Consider the following 25,044-nt stretch of genomic DNA (forward strand, 5'->3'; position numbering starts at 1 on the left):
TGGGATGACACGCAATAGGCTGGATTACCAACTGGGCAAAGCTCAGTAACGCAACTATCCAGGGACCCTGTAGTAACTTGGTTCAGGAATATACACAGCATTACTAAAGTGCATTATTAACAGACATGGGATGGTTACTGTGGGTCCAGGACACAAGGGTCTCAAAATCTAACTTTAACAACATTATTTCCTAATTTGTTTGAGTTTAATAATATTGCCACACAGCAAACATAGGGTCATTTAATATTTCAGCATAGGAATATTGTACAAAATGCATAGAGAGGGTGAGGAATGACTGGGTGCCTAAGCAAGTTTATCCAGCCAGGCATTTGATTTATTTATTTTTTTTAACTAGAGCACATTTTAAATCCAGATAATAAAAACAAAATTGCAATGAATAACTTTATATTGTTGGGTAGTTAAATCTATATCACGTCATATATTATTATCTGATCATATTTTTAATTTCAAATCTTAATTTACAAAGACAAAAACATACATTATTTCCCTGTGAAATTAAGTGGGATGGAACGAAGAAGCATAAAATGGAAATACTAAGCATAATACAAATACCTCACAATTCTACATGGGAGATTGATTTTACAAGTAAAGAAGAGTCACAAAAAAGGTGAACTTACTCAGTAATGTCATGCAGCCGTACTGTAACAGTACAGTTTGCTAACATTACCCACAATAAACTACTGGTCATACCAGACCAAGAAACTAAGAAGCTAAGGTTGTAGTGACAATACCCTTGTTTGAGAAATATTGTTATTACTTAATTCAACAATGACACAGTAAAATACAAAGTACCAGCTTACTTCCACCACTGCCATTCTTAACAGCTTTGTGCTTCATAGCTTTTCCTAGTTTCAAACATGCTAACATCATATTTCAAATAACGTTTATGAAGTAGATTTCACTACAGCCGTATTTTAAATGTTATTAAACACACACTTGAGGTCCAGAGTTTCTATTCTGGGTGTCCTTCCTCCGGCTGGGTGCCCCCCCGGGCTGTTGTCAGTCCTCAGTGCCCCATCATGGCGGCCCTGTGCGGGACGGGACCATCCAGAGGAGGGACCGGAGGGAGGAGCAGCCTGGAATGATGACGTAGGATTGGAATGAGGGAGTGAATGTTCCGGGTCAGAAACTGGACGGGAGAGGAAATTAACTCCGGGACGAGACGACAAAACGAGAATGCAACCCTCTTCTACACGGAGATGTAGCCTGTATTTTTTACGATAAGAAGAGGGGGTTTAAAAGCGGCGGAGGTCGACGTGAGACGAGGAACCAAGTGGAGAAAAAAAAGCAGGTGCCTACAAACTAAAGTGAGACAACGACGGAGAATAATTCCCATGTTCGTCGCGACCTAACGAACGTTAGCTCGGTAACGTTGCCGCGACTTACTTACAGTTGGAGTTTCGGTGTTTACTTGCCTGCGAGTTTCGCCTCGCTTGTGTTTGACGGTGAATTTAGTCCAGGACTGTCCCGCCGTAGCAATCTGTTGCATCCCCTTCCTCTCCGCTGTTTGTTTATCGCACGGGTACGAGATTTATTCCCACCTCCCCCGTGATGTTTAACTGTATACCCCTGTGGCGGTGCAACCGTCATGTTGAGATGATCGATAAACGCCACTGCTCCCTGTTGTATGTGCCCGATGAGATTTATCGCTACGGACGGAGTTTGGAGGAGCTGTTGCTGGATGCCAACCAACTCCGGGACTTGCCCAAGGTAAGCAGAAACCCGCTTCCTCTCACTGGTTTTAATGGCAGGTTCAGGGACAGGGTACCGCAGCTTATTTTGGGTAACATGAAACGCGTCCCTCCTGTTAAAGTGTTTCTGACACAGAGCTGCTAACTGAGCTGATCAGGCATCCCGTGAGAGTCTGGTGGGACCTGGGGACAATAATTACGCAAGATCAGCAAGGCAGGCACCGTTTGTAGGTGGAAATTTTCCCCTGAACTACACCTCCCACCACCAAACCCACGTGTCAGAGTCTGGGGTGTGATCATAAAACATTTTCATTTGAGTTCCAGGTGTCTCAAGCGTTCACAGCCCACTGCAAAACCCTGACATTGTTTGATATGTCAAACCTGTTCGGGCAGGTGATCCCATGCTGAGGTCAGGAATACCCATGACCCTTTGTCTCTAAACTCTGATGCTGTCAGCATGACAGAGAGCCATGACTGTATGCAGAGAGCATGAAATACCTCATTCTTTAACAATATTGATGACATTTAAAGTCAGTACCCTGATGAATATTAAAGGGATATGAGTAATGGTATTCTAGGTAGAGCAGAGTGTTATGAATTAAGAGAAATATCAATATAATGTGGCATTCACTGTTCCAAAAAAGACAATTGTTTCTCTCAACTGTAAAAGGTGAATTAATTTTGACAGCAAAAAAGCAAACTCCATTTGCTGATGAAGGCCTTTATATGTGGCTGAACTTCCAGAAAATTTCTGTTAAGTGGATCTTATGCATAGATTTTTTTGTCAAATAGCTATAGTGTAGCTTGTAATAAAACTAGGAAAGCAACATATAAGATGGATCATGATAGTAAATATCTATTGTAATATTATCTCCAGTCTCATCTCACAACATTGTCATGTTGGGCTGCAACGAACGATCATTTTCAATTAATCTGTCGATCATGGTGATGCACCAATCAAACTTTTTCGCTCAAATATTGATATCAAATTCCAAATTTAAAATCTGTGTACCTCATTGCATGGAAATCATTGGAATCATTTTTATGCAAGGTAAAATGAGGCCAGGGATGGCTGGGGGAGTAAAAACTGAACGGACTGCCCACCATGATTGAAAAAACAGTGGCTTGGTCATATCTGTGTAACATGAGCAGTGTTATCCCTCATGGGCACCATATCCCGAAGCATATGCGTCTCGTCATTTAGTCTACATGCATATTGTCAGAGAAGAGTGAGTGTCCAAGATGACACTGGCAAATAGCATATTTTATTTGACCAATTGTCCAAAAACCCAACGACATTCAATTAATTAAAGAAGTGGGAGAATCCTCACATTTGAGAAGCTGAATGGTTAGTGTTATTTAATGAAATAATTGATTCAAACCTGTCTATCCACTGAAGATACATATTCATAGGCACATGAAGTCAATCCCAACTGGATTGTCTTGAAAATTCATGAGGCCAAAGCAAAACTTTACTTTAATCCTTTACACACACACACACACACACACACACACACACACACACATCATACGATGATTGAAGTGCCATCACAGCAGCTCTATTGGTGTTTTATAGAAACCATGTAGGAGGACTGCAGGCTACTCAGTGTGAATTACTGACAGGCTTGGTGAGGTGGGGGTACACAAGCCTGGCCACCTCACTTGTGACCCGAGCGTTCTGGATCAAGTGGGATACTAGTTAAAGGATTTGCATGTTATTTCCCATGTGCCAGAATGGTTCATTTAGTATTTCCCTAAAACTGGGCTTGAAACTGGAGTCTGACCCATGGGTGTCTGTCTGTCATGTAGCCTAGAGCTGCTACAGTGAGTGAAATCATGACTTACTTAGTGGTTTTGTAGCATAGTCCCTTTAACTTTTGCAGCCAAACTGGTTTTATTGCAGAATGTGCTGTCAGTGCTGCTCTGGGGAGTGTATTTTAAGCCTGAGAAAATTGTGTTAGGTATTCTCAATGTAACCTTGAAAAGCAGGGAGTACATTTGGTAATTTATTGGGATTACAGCTGGACAGAGTATGGAATAAGGTTTAGTCCACTTGAGAAACTGTCCTTGACCTCATATGGCTGAAGTCATGGTGGGTCAGATGTAAAGCTGATTGGATTGAAGGACTATTTCGTGTCTTTGCGACATTTCTGTCACAAGTGTGTAGTTTCCTGAAAACGTCCCTCAACCATAAATACAACTACCACTTTATAGAAGTCCATAGAGGGCTGAAAGAGTTTTTGGGCTTGGATTGTCCATAGAAATTTGACGAAACAAAGATAATGTGAGCAACCTCCCGTGGCCGTGTCACACTGCTTACTTTGTCCATCTGAGAAAAGCACAGGAACAGGTATTCTGACTGAAAACAAAGAAAGCATTATGTGTTTTGTTGTTGCCTCACTCATGCATTTGTATGTGCTAGTGTTGAATTCATAATGGATCATTGACCTGAACTGTAAAGCACAGACAAATAAAACCGTGAACCAACACACACAGCAGACATTTAACCTGACAAACTAGGCACTGGCAAAGCAAACCCTCTTTCCATCGTGTGTGCCCGCAAGGATGTGATTAGCAGGTGTGTGCTCATTGTGACAACACGCACAACTGCATGACAATAATCTCTACACTCAGTTCAGAAATATTCTGTTAAGAGGATAGAGAGCCGACGAGAGAATTTGTGTATTGCGTTCTTTGGCATGTAACTAATGTCATCAATGCTTGCTGAGTGAACCCAAGAAACGTCCAACTGGATAAACTTTCTATCAGTCCAGCTCCGTGCTCGCTGTGTGGCCTCATCACATTTGCCTCCGAGGTGGCTAACTGAATAAATGCCACTTACTTTATTATTGTATCGACAGTGATGTAACAAAGCCCACACACAGTAACATATTTCAAGTCAATCATTTCAACCAGCAGGCAGATAACAACATGCACGAGACAGTCTTATTGTCGAGATGAAACGGCAAAGGTGTGTTTCAACAGTAACAAGATGAGGCAAGTTGAACTTAATTTTTCTTTGTAAAACTATTGAAACCATTTGCTGGTTTCAATAGTTTTACAAAGAAAAATCCGCTGACCAAGTCATGGAGACGTGAAGTACAGGTTTGTATGAGTATGTTTAAAGGCTAGGCCCCATTTCTCTTGGCACCTTTTGTTTGTTTGCTTAAATGGTAGTTGTTAAACAGCAGAGAAACTAACTAGATAAGAAGAATAAGAATGCAAGACTTGATTGATTGAAGTGTTCCTGCCTGTTCGTCCAGTTTAAAGATGAATGCAGTTTCCACTGTCACCAGCTCCTGTGACACTAACACAGAGGGGTTGGTGGCTGTGTCAAAGAGTTATGAATGACAGTTTTTTGTTAAACCGTGTCACCGAAAACAGGTCTTACATGTGCAGTGTATATATATGCATAATAGATAGAATTATTTAGAACTGCAACAATTAGAAAATAAATCAGCAACCAGTGTAAAATAGATTAATCCTTTCAATCATTTCTCAAGCAAAAATGCCAAACATTGTAGGGTTGCAGCTTCTTCAATGTGAGGATGTGATGTTTTTCTTTGTTATATGATAGTAAACTGAATATATTTAGGGTTTGGACTGTTGGTCTCTATTATGAGAAAATAATCTGCATATTAATCATTAATGAAAACAATTGTTAGTTGCAGCCGTAGTTCAGGCATGAATGGCTTTTTGGGGATCTGCTGTCATTTAGGCCTTTCAGAAATGACACACACTGTAATGGCAGTGATGAAGACAGGGAGCTGCAGGGTTTTTGACATGTGTAAACTGGTAAAGAAAGTGGTGCTATGAATCCCAGAGCAGGAAGCTGGTGGTTTAACTGACTACTAACTTTCATATGATCTACAAGAAGATGTTCTTGCAAAGAAAAGAAAGAACTGTCATAAAGGCAGTACAGTTGTGGAGTGTCTGACACGTGGTTGTGGTTTAGACAGTTTTAACTCCAGCCTATGCTGTGATATGTAATACTGCATATGACCATAAAACCTGCACGTAACCTTAGACTCCGCTAAGCATTGGACACTGACGTCTTTTACTTTAGTCTTTGTGGCTGAAGGGTTGTGGCCTTGCAAATGTAATCGACAGGTTTTGTTGATTGTGTGTGTTTTTTGAAAGTTTTTATTTATCACAAATAAAAAAGCACAGAAGCCTATTCCAGATAAACAACAAACTCTACATTATTATTTTTATAACTCTTTGGGTAGGTTATGTAAGAATTTCTGTTACTAAACAACAAACACACATCGTCCTTGTATTGTATGAATACATTAAGGGCTTTTGTTGATAACTTCCCACAAACCACCTTCAGGCTTGTTCTCTAACAAACAGTGCTGAAGGTGAAACTGAAGATTCAAACATTGACTCTGGAGTTGAGAGAATGGTTAATGTATTCTTGACTCAGCCTGTTTTGTTTTTTTGTGTCACACATGGGTGATTGTTTGGGGCGTACTGCTAAATGACACTAACAGGAAGAACAGGTTTGCCGTCAGTATGCTAACACAAGACTCACAAAGACTCATGACTATAATGATAATACAGAATCAATTATGTATTGCTCTTTGCTACTCCTGATTGTTTTTATTGTTATCAAGAGGATTAGAATGGGACAAATGCCACACAAAAGCATTTGAATGAAACTGCCTTTGTTTTCTCTGGAGCTGAAAGTTTTGAGTCCTTGACACCGAAGGTTTCAGTGTACCTGCGCTTGCTTCTGGCTGTGATCGCTGTGTCATAAAGGAGTGGCATAATGGGGGAAGTCTGAGAGTGGTAAACATGCCGGTAAAAAAAAATCAACCTTAAAACTGAATTTTCATTATTTTCCTGATCATTCCCAGTTCCAGTTAGTTTTCTGGAAATGAGCAAGTCTGTACTAGCTGAGACTCCCTTGATGATATCATCAAGAGACAAATCTCTGGGCTGTGCACTGGCTTAGCAGACAGAGACTGCACCCGCAATATGTCTTTGTAAATAAGTGAAATGTGAAAGTGAAATTAAGGTGGTTAGGATGCAAAAGCTCATTCGGTTGTTATTACCTGTAAGAATACAGGTTTGTTTGCCTGATGAAATGATGGATTAGAGACAGTTTGAACTGTCTTAAGACCTTGGAATGACATGTGCATTTGTAATAGGGTGGAGTTTGACTTTTGGACTCTTGGGCCGTATTTATTGTGCACACATTATTAAAAAGGGATCTGTATCTGGATACGGTCTACGGATAATGAGTAGACTGAATTTGAGTTCTTATTTTCAAAATGTGCTGCCTGTGATTATAGCTTTAATGCTTTTTTCCTTTCCTTAACCACATTAAACATCCAGGAACACTTACACAGCAGGTTCTGTAGTTTGAGGGCAGTAGCATTAAATATTATCGGAAGTGGCACAATCATTAAGAATTCATCAGAAATCATTAAGTCTTGTAATGTGCTGAAAAAGTGAAGCTAATTTTACAATAATGAGCTCCATAGGATGTCTGTAATGAACCTTACAGCCTACCATAGCAAAACATTTTCAATTCAACATAGCCTTGTTGAGATCCAGCAACCTCCAGACAAAATATATTACATGAGCATACAGCTCCAGGACAGTAAGCTAATATAAAGGAGAACACCGGTCTGCTTTCCTCTTAAAAATGAAGACATGTTTTTCCTACAGCCTAAAAGGTTTGACATTTTGGATGAGTGGTGTTCCCCTACTAGTTTTGAAAGCCATACACCACCCAAAACATTTTCAGTATTAACCAGGTGCTTGTACAAAGCTGTGGCAGCTTGAATTCATGTCAGTTACAATGGTTTCTAATGGTATCAAAATGATAGAGAAGGATAAAAAAGAAAACATTTTAGCCAAATTCAGGTAAAATATGTTTTTGCAACCTGCAGCTCAAAAGAGTACAGAGCATATCAAACTGTTAACTTCAGTGATTGATTGATTGAATGATAAATGTATGGTTTTAGCAGCTGCATTCATGGATGAGCCCTCATGGCCAGTTGGCCTGCCTTGTTACTAGCAATAGCATGGAAAATACAAAGGCCAGAGGGGCAATCCATGAGGGTGTTTTTGCTGTTCATGCCAAAACATTAATGGAACCTGAAGCAGTATTGTTAGCTACCTGCTTTACCACCACACGGGCAAGGCTCTGCCCGCTCTTGTTATGGGCGTCAAGTATGTGCTTGTTATAATTGCTTTTGCCTTTTAAATAAGTGTGCCAACAGGATCTTTCTTTCTCTGAAACTGACAACAAAGACGTATCTCTGTACTTCTAAGTAGCGACCTGTGACCATGACTTCTCCAGACTATTTTATGGCTTGTGTCTGACAGTCTGCGGCTTGGCATCCGATCTGATGGTTTCAGAAAAGCACAGCAGAGAGGAGGGGAGTCTGTAGGAGAACTTAGACACAGACCTTTAACTGGGAGACAAAAAGTAAAACCTGCTGTCAGACATCCATGGTAAAGCCTGGTAAATAGATTTTATTCAACAGGCTTTACCACTGTGAGATAATTTGATTTCAACATCAAATTATCTCACAGTGAGGACACTTGTCCTGTTAATTATAACTCTTCAAAAATGGCTTACCGAAACAGGAGGTGTTTTGTCTGCCACTGGACACGTTTGCTATTCTTTAAGGTTGTACAAAAGGAGCAAAGAATTGAGAGTAGAGGGGAACAATGTTTTAATTTAACAGTGGATTATGTCAGACAGTGCTGCTTCAATGGAGCAGATTTGTGACTATTGAATGAGTTATTCAAAGGTAACAAAAAGACTTATGTCCAAGGTGGTCCTCTTGTCTTTTTTTGGGGTAAAGGAATAACAAGGAATAAAGAAAAACTTTTAGTGCATAGCTGATGGAACAGACAGCATGTTAAGGGTGCAGACTGGCCTTCATCATTGTACTCATGCTCTCTGCTAAACCTTTTTGACAGGAAGAATGCCTTCAACCTCAGTCTTTTTCTTGCTTTGGGTCCAGTCAAGTCCTCTGTCATCTGCAGTCATTTTGTCAATGTCTTCTGTGTAAAATGCCTGTACAGTTATTCATCTGTTAGAGCAGCTCGGCAGTTATCATGACTTATCTGATATAATGTCAATATTTCAAGACAGGAGTCCTGAATGTTTCTATTGAGGATATATGAACAATAATGGTGTTTTCACTTAATTTGCCTGATTAGACCTCTTGTTGTCAGACTGGACTTGATTGACTTATCTTCCAGTTAGCTCCATGGCTTCTGTTAGAGCAAGAGACAACTTACACCTTTATCTTTCTTTCTTACATTGTGGTGACCTCATGTAACTCCCATAATAGCCCCACCCAACTTCAACCTGAGCGGAGGTCTTATCAGCTAGAATAATTGAAAAAACTTGTGTGACTGTTCTGTACTGTAGCATCCTTAACAAAGGTAACGTTCAACAAAAATATTGTGTTTCTGTTACTTTTAGTTATTTGGTATGAACCAGTAGCGTCTAAAGGAGTGGTCCAAGGAGGTTTTTGCAGGTTTGCATAACAAAGTTCTAACTCTGTAATCAGTCCAAGATGCACCAGTGTTGGGAAACCCTTTTAAATCCTTTTACTGAATATGCTTTTCTTTTCAACTTTCAGCCATTTTTCCAGCTGGTGAAACTAAGAAAACTTGGCCTGAGTGACAACGAGATCCAGAGACTTCCACCAGAAATAGCTAACTTCATGCATCTGGTAGAGCTGGATGTCTCTCGAAATGGTAAGAAGTTAAAACGCTGATATACCAAAGCAGCACAAAAGTAACCTAGAATATTATGACACATACCCATTTGTTGAATATTACATGTTAGAGCTGTCTTTTTGTGTATTTTTCTTCATATCTGCAGTGAATATATTGTTACCATTGAGCAAGACAGCTCTAAGTTCAGCGAATGAATCACTTTGACAGATTTACTCGGCATTACTGAAGCTGATGCAACAAACAAGCACGAAAATAAAGCATGGTTTTCATTAGCCTGAATCTCCCAAGTGGCTTATATAGACCTGAACTTATTCCTTTAGATACACTGGTGAGGTTTCTACTGCAACAGAGCAGGCTGTTCACAGTTGTGGCTGTAGAACGAAACATAAATTCAGAAGGACAACTACATTCAAGGAAAGCACAAACAGACATTTAACACACAGGGCGGTTTGTATTGAGTCATAACAATTGGACGTGTTTTAAACAGCGGTATATCTTTTTTGTTTTGGTCAAAATTGAATGCTATTATCTAACTATTAGATCTTTGATAGTATCTTTACATTCAGATCCACACCATTATTGTTGTGTTTTTTGTAGTTAATCAATTGCACTTAAAGCAACTCTCATTTCAACATGTATTATTTAACTACTACTAATTGTATTGTATATTTGTTTTTGAAGTTAGAACATGTTTTAGACCTGAGTAGAGTGATAAGGAAGTGTTGTAACATGTCTTTTTTCTCATTCAGATATTATGGAAATTCCAGAGAGCATTTCGTACTGCAAAGCCCTCCAAGTGGCAGATTTCAGTGGAAATCCATTAACAAGGTAGGCTCAAATGATGATGTTGTTTTACTTTTCAAAAAGGAAAACAAATTACCTATCAGTCAAATTTCATGCTTTAATATTGGTCTCTTCTAAAATATTCAGCTGTCAAGATTTGTAAGATTGCTAAAACCATACATTTCACATTTATTCCTTTTGATACTTGATATTGATCTTCCCCTAAATAAGCAGGACTATTGATTTGAAAATGTCTGGATAACAAAAGCAGGGAGTTCATCTTTAAAAATGTATCTTTCTTTAGAAAGGAGTTTATATTTCCATTGTCTGCGTGGTGTGTTTTTTAAGAGCCCCTGCTGTTTCTCATTCCTGCCATTGTGAACATTCATACACTTTGCTTGGCAGATTGTGGACTGTGCATAGTAAGCTTTTCATTGTACGGGTGAGACTGAGTCTAATTTGCACCTCAGCAGGGGCAAGACCACATTGCTTTGCAGTATATAGTTTAGGAGGCAACGGTGAATAGTATTACAAAGGCATTGGTGGTCAATACTTGTAAAGTGCTCACACACAACACTCTTTTTCCACAGTAGTAACCTAATTTTCCACTCATTCATCAGTCCCATTTAAACAGTTTAATAGTAACGGTCTAGTTACGACTGTAGGTTAGCAGGAATGTGATGTCATTTGGTTGTCAATCAAAACTTAATGAGAACGAATCTGTACTTTTCAAGTATATAAATTACAGGTATATTCACATATGAAATTTAAATAGAAAATTAGCATTTTGTGTATTTTTCAACACATTGTAATTGAAAATATAGGCATGAACATAGAAAATATGAATAACTTTGATGTAGTTGTCTGTATTAGCTGTTTTGTTAAAGGACCTGTCGTTTTGGCATTGATGGCAGGTTCCAGTTTGAATTTCAGTGGTGGAAATTAGAGCTACATGTACACTAAAACCTGCTAATATACAGTTTGCCCTGGTCCAAATAGCAGCAGCAGGTTGCAGGTGATGGTTACTCACTTATTAAGACTTGTTGATAGCTTGCTTGATGAATATACAAGACCTGTCTGATTTCAAGGCTTTGTAGATTAGTGTAATTCAATAGGATCTTTGGCTAACATTCATTCTGAATAATGTTTTTGAATACTTTTATGGAGGATGCTCAAAAACAATTATAAAGTACACTTATGGCTGCCACTAAAAATGGAGATAACCACAGCTCAGAGGATGCAAGAAGCACTATTTTGTTGTTGCTGCTAAGGATCGAAGTGTGACCACAACAAGCATCTAAGTAGTCCCATCTGGTCAGCCTGCAATATTAAAGAGGATAATGGTTTTTAAAGTAAAAACTTGACAAAAGAAAGTATGCAAGTTGTTTGTCTTGAACAAGTAGATGATGAGTCCATTTAGAAAATGAGAGTGTGAACACATACAATCCTTTTTTTCAGGAGACCTGAGCACGGTGACTTTTATTGCATTGTTCTAGATACTGCTAATACCATGGACTGTTTGTGTAGCACTGTTGCATTTGGTGTAACTAAACCATAGCTGAAAAATGTCCAGGAGCATTCAACAAATTGTCCCGTGTAATCACATCCTAAGATCCTGCAGTTGAACGGGATTATTTTGACCCCCTTTGTTCCCTTTCACGTTAATGTTCAAGTTAAAACAATTGATTTAAAGCTGCATTAAGCATTTTTCATATGGAAGGGGCAGGGCAGAGGGCAAAAATGAATAGCAACAAGTACAAATAAATTATCATCTTCTATCATCTTTTCAAGAGTTTATGGCCGAAGTGTGGTGAACTCTTGCTTAACATTACTTACAGTTCAGTCTCAGTATAAATGAAGCAACATCAAGCATCCAATTAGAATCCTCTTTTCTTGCTTGCGGTCAGATGCTAGTCTAATATTCCCCTACAAGTTAATGTCAGAAATATTTGTTGAAGTTTTTCAAGCATTTGAATTAAATTATTCTGTCTGTGCTCTTTTTCAGCCGACTTCTCACACTGTAGTCTCTCTTTTGATTTTTCCAGGTTACCTGAAAGCTTTCCAGACCTACGGAATCTAACATGCCTTTCCATCAATGATATTTCATTGCAAGTCCTCCCAGATAACATTGGAAAGTAAGTAAATGCACTGTCTCATCATATGTGCTTTGACATATTGAGTGTACTTGGCCTGTGCCAGTAAAATATTTCCACACAGTTTCATAGCAGAAGCAAAAATGAAAATGTTTATCTTACCCTGAAATGTCTATGTTACTTTGATAAAATGGTAAACAAATGGTGTTTAGGATTCCTATAACCTTTTTAGAAATGTAAATCTTTACAAGACTACAACCCCCTTGTTTTGGAGCACCTTGATGCACTAGCAGCCTCAGGTGCATATAATGTAATGATGACGTCATGGGTCACATAACATCCCACTTGTCTGTCTCTGCATTTCCTGGTCTCACACTTTGCTTTAGTCTTTGTGGCCTTGCTAGGATAATCATTCTTTTTACAATTAATTTCATACAATAAAGACTATAAAAATACTGACTCAATTTCTGTGATTAGATAGTCTAGTGTGTAGAAGCAGATATTACTTTGCTCAACCAAACCACTAAGCATTAGAGGCAACATTTTCCGTTTAAAATGAGCTCAAAACATTTCTTTAGAGTGGCACTTCTCTGTGTGAGTGACTCCTCATCTAGTGGCAAATTAGTCAGGTTGACAGTTGCTGCTGTTATTTTTTTTAGCCATTGAATGTGATGAGATGAGAAGTCCTCCTACACAGCCAATTACCATACTGTGTGACAGTGTTCCTTCTTAGCTCAAAGATATACCTGCTACTGTACAGCTCACCAAAGGTTATGCAGTCAATGCTGTAAGCAACAGAAATACACATAGTATGTCAAAGTGCTTGCATTTCTGTTGTCTGCCTTTCCCCCTGATCGTAATCATTTCTCATAAAATCAGGCATGTTACTCTCTGCAGACACATCAGTCAGTGTGGCTGCATCCTTGGCTGTATTGTCTTTGTTCATAAAAGGCAGAAGTCCTTTTGTGAGATGGCATATAATCTGCTGTAGTGAAAAGGCACTTCTGCCAACATTCTTATTCCTATGAGGTCTCCCTTATTGTTGAGTTCAGTTATAATTGGATTTAATAACAGAACTATGTGCTTTTAGGTCAAATTGCCACAAGGGATGTTTTTAGTAGAAGTTTGGAATTCAAGGGAAACTGAATTTAAACCCTTACAGGGATGGATTTAAAGGGAAGAAATTACTCTAGATGTGTACTTTTGGTTGGAAATGTTGATACTATCCTGATATTTTACTGACCTTCTCAGCAGCTACTATGGCCTTATACCCTATTACCTTTTTACCAGACTTTAACGCCATGTTAATTGAGTATGTTTTTTAAAACAATAACAAAATAGAGGTCAATAAAGACATGATCTTTAAAGGCTGTTGTGCTGATGTTGTCCAGTAGTACATTTTCAAATAATTGTTGGCAGAGGTCTGGATGGCATATTTTAACCATTAGATAACCGTTGGAGCTAAACTAAATAGAGATTTGTCTTGGCTTGCCATGGTGCCATAAATTAAGTTTTACTGCTGAACCTCTCAGGGATAATGCATGGATGGTGGATGAGAGCATGACTGTGTGATTCAAGAAATGGTTCTTTCTGCTCCATTAGTGATCATAGGTCAGGATCATGGACTTAAATAATACTGAAATAATACTATGCTACTTATAGATGGGCTTTTAAGGCTTAATCTGACGCTATTTGCCTAATGGAAGATCTAAATTAGATTTCATGCAAGACACAAAACACCAGATAGATTTTCTGTACTATAATGGATTATAGATGGTCTGTACACTGACGATGGTCCTGCATGTGCTAAAACTGGGCTGAAACGATTGTATCTGTGTTGTGTGTTGAACGTTCTTCAGGTTTCAGATATTGTAAAATATTTTGCAACATGTTAAACATTGTTGTTAAAGACTTCAAACGAGCATCAGAACCCAAATCTAAAAACAATAAAATCAAAGTCAATGAGGATCTAAGTATTTGAACTTGAGTGTTGCATTAGAAATGTCATAAATAATACTTCTGATTTGTGGTCTGCCCTCTTGCAAATTGTGTCTTTCCTAGCAACACAGTGTTTTTCATGTACAGAATTTATTTCCATGCCCTTCCAAAAAGACTTATTTTAGAAAAATATTGTTCATGTTGTTTACCATGGCAACGGCTACAAACTGAAATAGAGCAGCAGTGATATGAAACTGTGTATATCACTGATTTATTCATGTGATTTTGCACACAGTCTCTCAGGGTTACCTCTGTGACATATACACTATCCCTACCAACAAAGTCAGCTTGAGTTCAAGAGATCTCCTAACACCCTTTTCCTCATGGTACGGCATGTGCCCCACATATGTCCCATATCTATCTTGCATAACGCAGTGACTTAAGGCCTGCTCTCTGTCAAGGGAAGAAGGTAATGAAAACCATAACACAGTTGGAAAAACATGGTGGGGGTTTTTAGAAGTGGGTAAGATCAACGTTCAAGGGGTTAAATGACAGCAGTGGTTTATCTCCTGAGATGGGAATGTTTTCCAACAAAAAGAAAAAATGGCTTTCACAGAAACCTGAGACACTTGTTGAAGTTAGATGGTTGTTTTCTTCATTTATTCTGTCTGTCTTTTAATCTCTGGCTCAGTGATCTGCTGTGGTGAATGAAAAACACAAGATTAACCGCCGTTGTTGTCACATTTGAGGGTCACTGAAAAGAGATTTTATGTAGACTAAATTAAGAACCAATCTAACATACCTACTAGATTCTGTTAATCCCTTTGGCTCATTCTGCATTGGTAACTTTTATTTGCCCACATAATGAATGTTTAGTGTTTCAGTGCCACTGTAAAGGCCTTTTTAACAATCTAGAAACTGAAAAGAAAGTCATCACCATGTCTGTTGTTTCACAGTGAAAAGCTTAGCTAATTGACCCGGAAAATGTTGAAAAAAATATTGACTCATTGGTCCATCTTTAATACCACACGAAGGCTGAATGATTTAGTCTGGGTTCTGATTAACAAGATGGACTTTGTGCTGCACTAGTTGGCTGTCATAAAATCCTCCATTAATTGGGCACATGTACAGTACTGAGGCGTACATCAGTATATACACATACAGCAGTGCAAGAAGATGACCCTGTACTTTGGTCTAGACATTTTGCTCTTCATTGAGAGCATGCAGCGGTTGTTTATGCTGTCGCAATTTTACGGCCTTGATAAGACTGACACACCTCCAAAGTGTTTCCTGTTCTCAGATATCTGATTGCAAGGAGACTTTTTATAACAATTTTTAGCTCTCATTACAAACTCTTTGTTTTCACTCAGTATACACTCATCAGAGCATCATGTGTAATATTTATCCCTGTTGTGGAGATATGAGTAAAACATGTAAAGAAACCACAGATCACGTTTTCATGGCATTTTCACAAACATGTAATCATCTTTCTTTTCGTCTTTTCAGCCTCTCCAATTTGGCATCACTAGAACTTAGAGAAAATCTGCTGACATTCCTACCAGAGTAAGTATTCAACCAACTGCACTGTCTATGTGGATATATATGAATGTATTGTTGTATCTTAGAAGTTTACTTTGTGTGCCTAAGTATAAAAGAGAGGCGGAGTATGTTCTTTAATGCTACATTTCAAGGAGCAACTTTACCATGTTCACACAGGTATATAAATTATAGAACATGCAGCAAGCCTCTGCATTTTTGATTTGAACGTCCCTCGCATCTGTCACCCACAGGTCACTATCTATGCTTCATAGACTTGAAGAACTCGACCTAGGAAATAATGAACTATACAATTTGGTAAGTGGGGGAACTTCTTTAGTCCCAAAATGAGCAGAACAAACCTTTTTCCATTTCCTTGTTCTTGTCACGTCCAAGTAGATTAGCATCCCTCGAGAACAGCTTTCACCTCTTATCACCCGGATGGGAGGATGACCATCTGCTTTGAGCTTTGGTTTTAAGTTGTAATCTTATGTGAGCTCTGATGGTGAATGATTTACTGACGGATCAAGCAAAGCCAGGCTGTCAAGAAATGGCTCTTTATGTCTTAGTTTTATTTATAATGTTTATATTGAACTCAACTATTTACATTGTTGGATATTGTCTGAATAAATGTTTTCTGCACTCACTTTTGGCACACTGTTGACACTTCTTTGTTACATATAATAAATGTAGTAGAGAAATGTTGAATATATTTATATATATATATACACACACACTAACAATATACAATAAGTTCTTGTATTTTATATACCACTACATTTCAGTTTTAATCTTTGACATATTAAAAGCACCCATGATGCCAAAAAGCAGCACAAGAGGTATAATACCCTGTTGAAGAAAGCAGTGTAGCCTAAAACTCTTGTATATAAATAGAGAATATCTGAATTTGAATTCAGAACCATGTCACTTAAATTGTATTTTTTGTCTGTCCTTTGTTGTCTCTTTCTGTTTTATTTTCCTGTCTCGCACGCTTTAATTCCTACATTTCTTCCTCCCACACAGCCAGAGTCGATAGGCTGTCTTGTCAGCTTAAAGGACTTGTGGCTGGATGGAAACCAGCTGGCCGAAATACCTGCAGTAAGCTAATCATGCAATTTATATCTTGTGTTTGAGATTCTGTTATTGTCTTTGTATTAATTACTGTACCACTATTTCATATAGTTGTTTTTATGGCAGTGTGAAATAGTGAACAACACATCTAAACAAGTGTTCAATTACAATTTTGAACAAGAACATCTCTGACAAATAATCCACCCCAAGATAAGACTGTAAATTTTTCTTGGCCATGTATGTAACATGACTCCGAGGCAAGATCAAATTGTCTTTGTCGTGACCCCAAGTCCAGAGATGAATTGTGGCAAATGCATGGACAACATTGATTCTGTTCGGCTTTCCTAGATTGTATTTGCTACCATATTGTTGTACCTTACATGTTTGCTTACCACATGTCTCTGCTCTGAACTTTAGGAGATGGGCAGTATGAAAAACCTGTTGTGTCTCGATGTATCAGAAAACAAAATAGAGCGACTTCCGGAGGAGTTAGGTGGCCTGGTGTCGCTCACTGACCTGCTGGTGTCTCAGAACCTCATTGATGCTCTACCAGAAAGCATTGGTAAGCATGCACATTTTCCACAATATCACAGTAACTGCTTCGACAGCCTGCTAATCAATAATGTCTGAACAGTGTTTTTTGATTTAATGTATTTTCCTTTCTTTCTCTGCAGGAAAACTACGGAAACTTTCTATATTGAAAGCTGATCAGAATAGGCTAACTTATCTTCCGGAGAGCATTGGCCACTGCGAAAGCCTTACTGAACTTGTGCTCACAGAGAACCAGCTACAGGTGTGTTTGCAACCGTATTACAGTCTAGTCTTTGAATATTTACATTGTACAGAGTTTGGTCTTGGCTGGCCCATGGTAATCAACTGGAAAATAGCTGTAGACAAGGCCAATGTACAGACGGTTGAAGTACATAGAGTGTATTTCAACGTAACATAAAATATTAACTAACATACTGTATCTATATAACAGTCAAAATGAAAGCAGCAGCGCATCACATAATGGCTTTGGTATAATGAAAGAATAAAGATTTCATCCTCATTATAAATCAAATTGTCGTAGATGTGTAGATTTGTTTGTGTGTGCCTACAACAATCTACCTTTTATGCTATTCTATGCTTTTGAACTGATTTATAAACATTAGCACATCCTCATAATTAACCACTGTCATGTAAAACATCTGGAATGTATTTGGGGTTTGGCCTGTCGGTAAACTTAGCCATGAAGTAATGAGAACTTACACACCAAAATCACCCAGAAAGGACAACAAGTAGCATCTGGAAATGTAAATAGAAAATACAACACACCAGTCTATCTGTTTTTCTGTTGTGTGTTAATAAATGAAACCACTGTGAGAGCAACACATCTCCATTTGTCTCACTACACTATACTTGTCTATGTAAATTGACCAATGGGACAAAATAAGTTGTTCTAAATAGTAATAATACTCTTATTGTGTCTTTGTGATTATTAGGCTTCCAGTGTATTTAAAAACTTTGCAAGAACATGATGTTTTTTCTAATTGTTGTTTGGATTTATTTATTGTTACAGAGTTTGCCTAGGAGTATTGGGAAATTGAAACGACTTTCCAATTTCAACTGTGACAGAAACCAGCTAACGTCATTACCTAAGGAGGTAAGCTTTTCACATATCTACCAACATCATTTCACTAAGAAGTTGAAGTGTGTTGAGAGGCGACTGAGGCAACTGATGACCTAAAACTCAAAATGAAAATGTGTGGGTTTTGTTCCCTTTAAGAACTAAAAATGTAAGCTTGATAGCAAACCAATCCAGCACTCACTGACTGATGGCAGAGAGCTAAAAAGAGTTAAAAGAAGAAGAGCTAAAATTTAACTTTGAAGATTTAGCAAATTCATTTATAATCTATTTCCCTTTCCAAATATCTATGAACCAGGTGTAACACTGAGCCTGTTAATTGTCTGTAGAAACAATCACCTGTCCTGAGATAACTTTACAATAAAACCCAAGTTTATAGTTTAAATATTCAGCACTAAAAACAGAATTAGTTGACCCACATTGCAACCCCAAAGGACCCCCCCCTTCCCTCATCAGAGATTCCAGAAAGACAAATGAGACATGATGACACCAACGTGAGCTCAGTTCTCCCAGAATTCAGAATATGCTCCAATTAACACAATGTGTGCCGGATTGAAAGGTAACTTGCAGGTTTTTAGAATATAAAATGTAAAACTACAAAAAATACATAGTAACTGAAAACAGAACTGATTAAAAAGAAAAGGCTGTAACACTCTGCCTTCAGGTGGCGCAAGTGTCAAGATTGCAGAAGCTATTACTCTCTTTGCCTGTGGATGGCACACATTGACATATTCCACGTCTTCAGGTCTAAACTGCTGCTTCTGCTACTTTTTTAGGTCAACAGGTGGCGCAGTTTGTATCTGAAACTGCAGTTCTGACCTCCATCTATTGTTATGTAATTCTTTACTGTTTTGAGTGAGGTTTTCATTGGCTCAAACTGTCTAAATGTTCATTCATGTTTGGATCAACAATGCTCTCACTTGTTGTGCTCTCATTCCACTGTGGCTGCTCAGTCTTCTGGTTTGTTCAGCTCTGTCTGAGCGTCTCCATTGTGTTTGTATGTGACATTCCTTTCTGAACCTCTTGTCTGCTGAAGTGAAGGCTCGCCTGGTTTAAAGCTTCTTCAGAAGTCGCACAATGCCCCCTGTGTCTTAATGATGCCAAGAACTGCAGCGCTTGGAGAAAAATAACAGTTGGCGTAGATAATGACTCGATGGTGTCACTGTTTTCTCAAACCAGCACTGCATGACATCTCTAACAATCACAGTGTTACCATGGCCCAAGTATTGACTTGTGCGTTGCTGAGCTATTTGACCATTGGCCCAGTTTTATGGATTCTATTGATTGTTGATTAGTTGCTTTTTGCCTGGCTGAATTTGGTCCGTGCTTTCATGGAAGCAGACCTAATAATGTATTTTTGTCGTAGAATTAGTTTGCTCCTCATGCCTTGTTTACTGATGACTATTCCCTTTTGTGAATGCAATAAGCACCCATCATATTTCCGTGTGTAAATGATGAGCTTAACCTGCTCCGTTTAACATGATGGATCTCTGTAGCAGCTCTTGTATCCTGCTCAGGTCTGAGTCTGAGCAGATTAATAGATTACAACTGCAGTTTAGCTGGCCCATCAAGTCTCTGCTTTGACTGGCTACTAGGCCTAATTGTTCCTAATTTTAGGTCCCTCTGCCACATCCCATTGACATTTAGCTGCTCTGCCACTGAGATCACCAATTCTGGGACAAAGTGCCCAAATGCTGACAACAGATTTACTCTCTTTTGTCCCAGCTTTGTTAAAAAGTACGGTTTAAACCTTTTGTGTGTGTCTGCCTGTACTATGTTTTTATGCTCCACGGGACACCTGTACTGTGACTGACATGCAGCCGAATCATGTTGTCTCTTCTGTTAAATCTAGATTGGGGGCTGCAGCGGCCTGAATGTCTTCTGTGTACGAGAGAACAGACTGACGAGGATACCGTCAGAGCTGTCACAAGCCACAGAGCTGCATGTGCTCGATGTCTCTGGAAATAGGTACGTTTCACTCATCTCTTGGCGGCAGAGGTGGAGACAGCAACGTATTCCGCCTTATCAGTAAAAACACATTGCGCGCAAGCGGTTTGAAGACTTTGTGATTTAATAGTAATGATAAAAAACTAAATGTAAACCACATACTGAAACATTATTTTTTATCATACTTGATAAATACTTGATGAAATACACATCGTCTACTTTCTGAGGCCTAAAGATTATCTTGATATTTTGACTATACTGTATTACTCACTGTCAGTCAGAGGTTGTTTTGGCTGTGTTTCTCTGCCAGTACATGTTTTGGTCCAAGCTTTGTCTTCAGAGAAAGCCGCAGCGATGTCTGCTGCTTTAGTCACTCACAAACATGTTCACCTCTGTGTCTGGAGAGTGTTTAACCTCCTCCACATTGTCAAAACAACTGCCAAGTACCTCGTCCTAACGTGACACAAGTACTATTCCAAAATGTTTACACAGCAGTGTGTATACACTGAAAGTAAGAACCTGCACGTGACTTGTGGTTTCTGTATATCCTATGTGATATGAGCCAGTTAGTGATTTATATCCTGTTTGTTTTTCAGGCTCACCCACTTACCGATGTCACTGACCACACTGCGGCTGAAGGCCTTATGGTTGTCAGAAAACCAGTCCCAGCCTCTCCTCACCTTCCAGACCGACGAGGATCCTGTCTCAGGCGAGAAGGTGCTCACCTGCGTGCTGCTGCCCCAACAGCCATTTGAATCGGACAATAAAGGTAATGTTTTAATCCTCAGGAGTTTTGAATCATCTTCATGAATCCTCTGTATTATCAGGAGCATCTAGACATTTTTCTCATACTGGTCCATTGAAATGAGTATATGTATTCATGAACAGCGTTTCTTTGTATGTGTATACATGCAAGTAGTGTCGAGTTTCTAGAGTGAAATAACTTGGTGCCGACACTGTGACATTTGAGTAATATTCCTCATCAGTTCTTGCATCGTCTCCGAGTATTTAGTGCCCCGCGGTTTTGATGACATTATCGCATGATCTGCTCGGGGAAGCACAGTGTGTTCTGCGCCCTCTGATCCTTCCCTGCAGTATCTGTCGATTATGAGGTCCTGTAAGGGATCACGGTGCCTATAACAGATCAGGGCCTCTCCTGTCCCTTGAGGCCCTCCTTGGTTATGTTTTTCAGAAATGTGGTGGATTGGACAGCTAAAGAGGCTTAGCAGCGGCTGGCCTCCTGCCATTAAAAGCTCACCCACTGGGTATAGAGATGTGGCCGAAGGCTGGCTCTATCGCTGCTTGATACAACAGTTTATTGTAATGTTTTTCTTTGCTGTCATCACAGCCTTGTGCCTAAATCTGTGGAGTATTTGTGATTCCCTGCAAAACGTTCCTTGCTTGTCACTGTAGTTTGCATTTGAAAAGATGTTTTTTTGTTTCACCCTCAAGAAGAAATGGCACATTTATTCTTTCATTTTGTGACATGCTGCCTCTCGTGGGAAAGATGCAGATATAAGACTGGCGGAGGTCAGGCGAATGAGGCTGAAGTTGGGGGCAGGGAAGATTGTGTTGCTGTAAGCCTGTGACTAAGCTGGGATTTGAAACTGTGATCTGGCAGTTTCAGGCTCTGGGTTATGTGACAGCTTTCATTTCTTGAGTTGACAGATTGCAGAGAAGCAATCATAACAACCATATTGATTGTAATCTGCTGAAGTATTCACTTCAGCTTACACTCTGTAATTCTGTCTGAGCATTTTGATGTGCGCACAAATTCCAATAATACAAATTGTCTTCTCTTTTTTAAAAACAACCCCAGGCTCTGATAATCTGGCCCGCTGTGGAGCCCTGGAGAGCCTGGTGAATGACATGGCAGATGACACGTGGGACAACAAAGCCGTGAACAGGATCAGTGCCATTCACTTCCTGGATGATGATGAGGAGGAGGATGACGACAAGGTGAGGCCAGCGAGCTTGAGGGCAAATTTCACAGCAATCCACCCAGTAGTTGGTGATAGTAACGATGTTTCACTCTGAACCACAAATATTAACCTGCTGGTGGCGCTAGAGGAAAAGTCAGGGGATCCCCAAAGTCAGTAGGCTTCATCTTCTTAGAACAGATGGAAACGATCCCCTTTTTTGCTGCAGATATAACAAATGTACCACTAATTTGAATCTGTTTCCTCCATACAGGGAACACTGCTTCGACGGGCCACGCCTCACCCCGGTGAGCTGAAAACAATGAAGAAAGCGGCCGAGAACCTCCGCAACGACCTGAACGCTGCCAAAGGCCTGGACTCCAACAAAAACGAGGTCAATAACGCTGCAGACAGAGTGACCACGTCTGTGTGACCTTTACCTCAGAAATGTTTTTTACCTCCTGTGTCTCGCCGTGTCGTCCCGCACAACCCCGCAGTCCCCGTTTTTTTTCTTTTACCTATGAACCCCGGTGTGGCCTATCCCTCCTCTGATTAAACCCTGGGACGCCTGTAACCTTACTCCATCTCCAGTCCTGTGTAAAAGGTGTTTGACTCAGTCTATCAGGGCCGCTGTGCCTTCCTCTTTTTAATTCATGTCCACAGCAATAATCTGCACAGAGAAGCTCCCTTTTTAAAAGATATTTTAAAAGTTTATTACTTTTTTAAATGCCTCTTTTTAAAAACATACATTAGTTAGTTGCACTATTATAAGTCTTTAAAATATGGTCAAACCTTCGTAAATGTATTATATATGTGTTCTATATCTATTTTTAAAACACTGGGTGAATACTTCTTTTTACATTTTGGGCAAATATAAAAGCAGGAGTTTTTGGACCTACTGATTAAAGATTATTGTATAGTCTCTTGTGAATATTGATACTTTTATACTTTTTGGCAGCTCAGATGTAAATAAAAATGTATAGCAAATTTCTTAATCAGTTGCAGATTTTTTAACTCTTTCTTTCTTGGTACTTTTTTCTTTTTTTTAATCAAAGCAATGAACAAAATGCAGTCACTAATGTCTTATTCAATCCATATAATTGTCATTGGGTGAGTGGATGGCCTTGAATCCTGTAAAACATCTAAACTCACTTTTGGATAATAAATAGATTTAATTAATTAAGTTTGGATTTAAGTGCTGCACATCAAACTTTAATTACTCATCTGCAATGTAATTATGCAGAAGTAACAATGCTGTCTTATTTATATGTGCTGTGCTTCACTGCTTTGCAATGTTTTTCAAATAGATGCCAAAAACAGCTGTATTTTAAAACTGTATAGAATAATCATCGGAGGTTTGGTTCGTACCACAAGAATGGCATCCTTTTAAAAATGCAGTTGGTAGAAGTTCCACTTTAATGCACTTCTCAGAGTTTCTCAAATTCTTTTACATGGTACATGATAAATTGTATTATTTTGTTTTTAAATTGATTGCAACAAGTGGACCAGAGAAAGTGGTTCAAGTGTTGGTTTTATGTTTTTAATTATTTTCTGATCAAACTGCACAAGACAGATCTCAATTTGGCACTGTGCCTTGAGATTTGGATGACTTTTTAACCACTGATCAATAAAATGAGTGCAACACTAAACATCATGTTTGTTATTGCTTTAATTTTATTAGTCAGCCTGTTGAGTTTAGAGTGAATTTCAACCACTTTCTAATGTCATCTCAGTTGAGTTGAACTCACTTAACTTTAAAATGTCAGATTTAAAAACACGATACATTTTGTGTGGTCTTTCTTTTTATCCATATCCAAAAATAATATATTAGCAAAGTAAGCTCAGACTTAAACTGGCTTGCTTTTAGGCAACAAACCAGATATTCCATTTCCTGATCCCTCCATCGCTTGTTTTGTCTATCCAGCAGTGCATGATGTCTCTGTAAAGCTCTGCTAGCATGTGCCATATCTGACTTGTCTACCCTGCACGTGCTGCATGTTGTACTGACGCTGACATGCTTTAAGTATATTAGAGAATGTATATATATTGTGCTCATCACATCCCAAACACAGAGAAACTAGACCTGCAGATGTAAAGAATATTTTATAATGATGCATTATCCCAGTTTGTAGTTGTAATGGTAGAGTTCATGGCAGGTGCACCTTTATTTGAATCTCATTGTACATTTTTGATGAACCATTTGAAGATGAGAATATCGATAAGGTCAAAAAAACATTTTAAAAATCAGGAAGTATTTTATGCATAACCTTAGTAAGGCCTTGGTATTGTTACTGAAGAGCTGTTACTGGTGCTTTTGGGGGGCTTTCACTACTTTAAAGTGGAAGCTTCTTCAGTGAGACGACAGTGCAATTCAAGCATGGCTTCATCCTTCACTCTCTTTCTTTGCCTCCTCTTCAAGATGCATCAGAAGACAATTGAATTTTGGCAAGAGGCAAAGAAAGAGACACAAACGAACGAAGCTTTGGAGATCCAGCTTCTATCTTGGCTGCCTTTAAGGTCTTTGAAACACTTGAACCAGTCAGAGTAATGCAATTACACTGCTGTAATGACTGTTTTGGCGCCCCCTGGTGCACAAAATAAAGATGCATTATGAACAGTCGAGCAGGATTTGTTTTAGTGCTTCCCAACAACACTGATTATCAGCTGCTCCACAGGGAAACATGAGCATTCCTCTCAGGATCAGC

The 25,044-nt window shown here is 39.0% G+C and overlaps 1 protein-coding gene across 1 annotated transcript; it reads left to right on the forward strand.

Annotated features, from left to right (window-relative positions):
* Positions 1-1,185: 1,185 nt before the first annotated feature.
* On the forward strand, positions 1,186-23,988 carry lrrc1 (leucine rich repeat containing 1). Its single transcript, XM_070915821.1, has 14 exons — positions 1,186-1,731; positions 9,326-9,443; positions 10,175-10,253; positions 12,254-12,343; positions 15,746-15,802; positions 16,030-16,093; positions 16,799-16,873; positions 17,264-17,408; positions 17,521-17,639; positions 18,408-18,491; positions 20,326-20,441; positions 21,017-21,189; positions 22,240-22,379; positions 22,614-23,988. The coding sequence occupies exons 1-14, from the start codon at positions 1,573-1,575 to the stop codon at positions 22,770-22,772; spliced, it is 1,578 nt and encodes a 525-aa protein (XP_070771922.1). The 5' UTR covers positions 1,186-1,572; the 3' UTR covers positions 22,773-23,988.
* Positions 23,989-25,044: the final 1,056 nt, after the last annotated feature.

Source organism: Enoplosus armatus, chromosome 12 (assembly GCF_043641665.1).
Source record: "Enoplosus armatus isolate fEnoArm2 chromosome 12, fEnoArm2.hap1, whole genome shotgun sequence".
Classification (NCBI taxonomy): Eukaryota; Metazoa; Chordata; class Actinopteri; order Centrarchiformes; family Enoplosidae; genus Enoplosus; species Enoplosus armatus.

What these genes read in the sequence shown, in the direction of transcription:
- lrrc1 (XM_070915821.1), top strand. Translation starts at nt 1,573, where the DNA reads ATGTTTAACTGTATACCCCTGTGGCGGTGCAACCGTCATGTTGAGATG. An exon ending in CTCCCAGATAACATTGGAAA is followed by an intron (nt 12,344 to 15,745) that starts GTAAGTAAATGC and finishes TCGTCTTTTCAG; the next exon opens with CCTCTCCAATTTGGCATCAC. An exon ending in CTCGATGTCTCTGGAAATAG is followed by an intron (nt 20,442 to 21,016) that starts GTACGTTTCACT and finishes TTTGTTTTTCAG; the next exon opens with GCTCACCCACTTACCGATGT.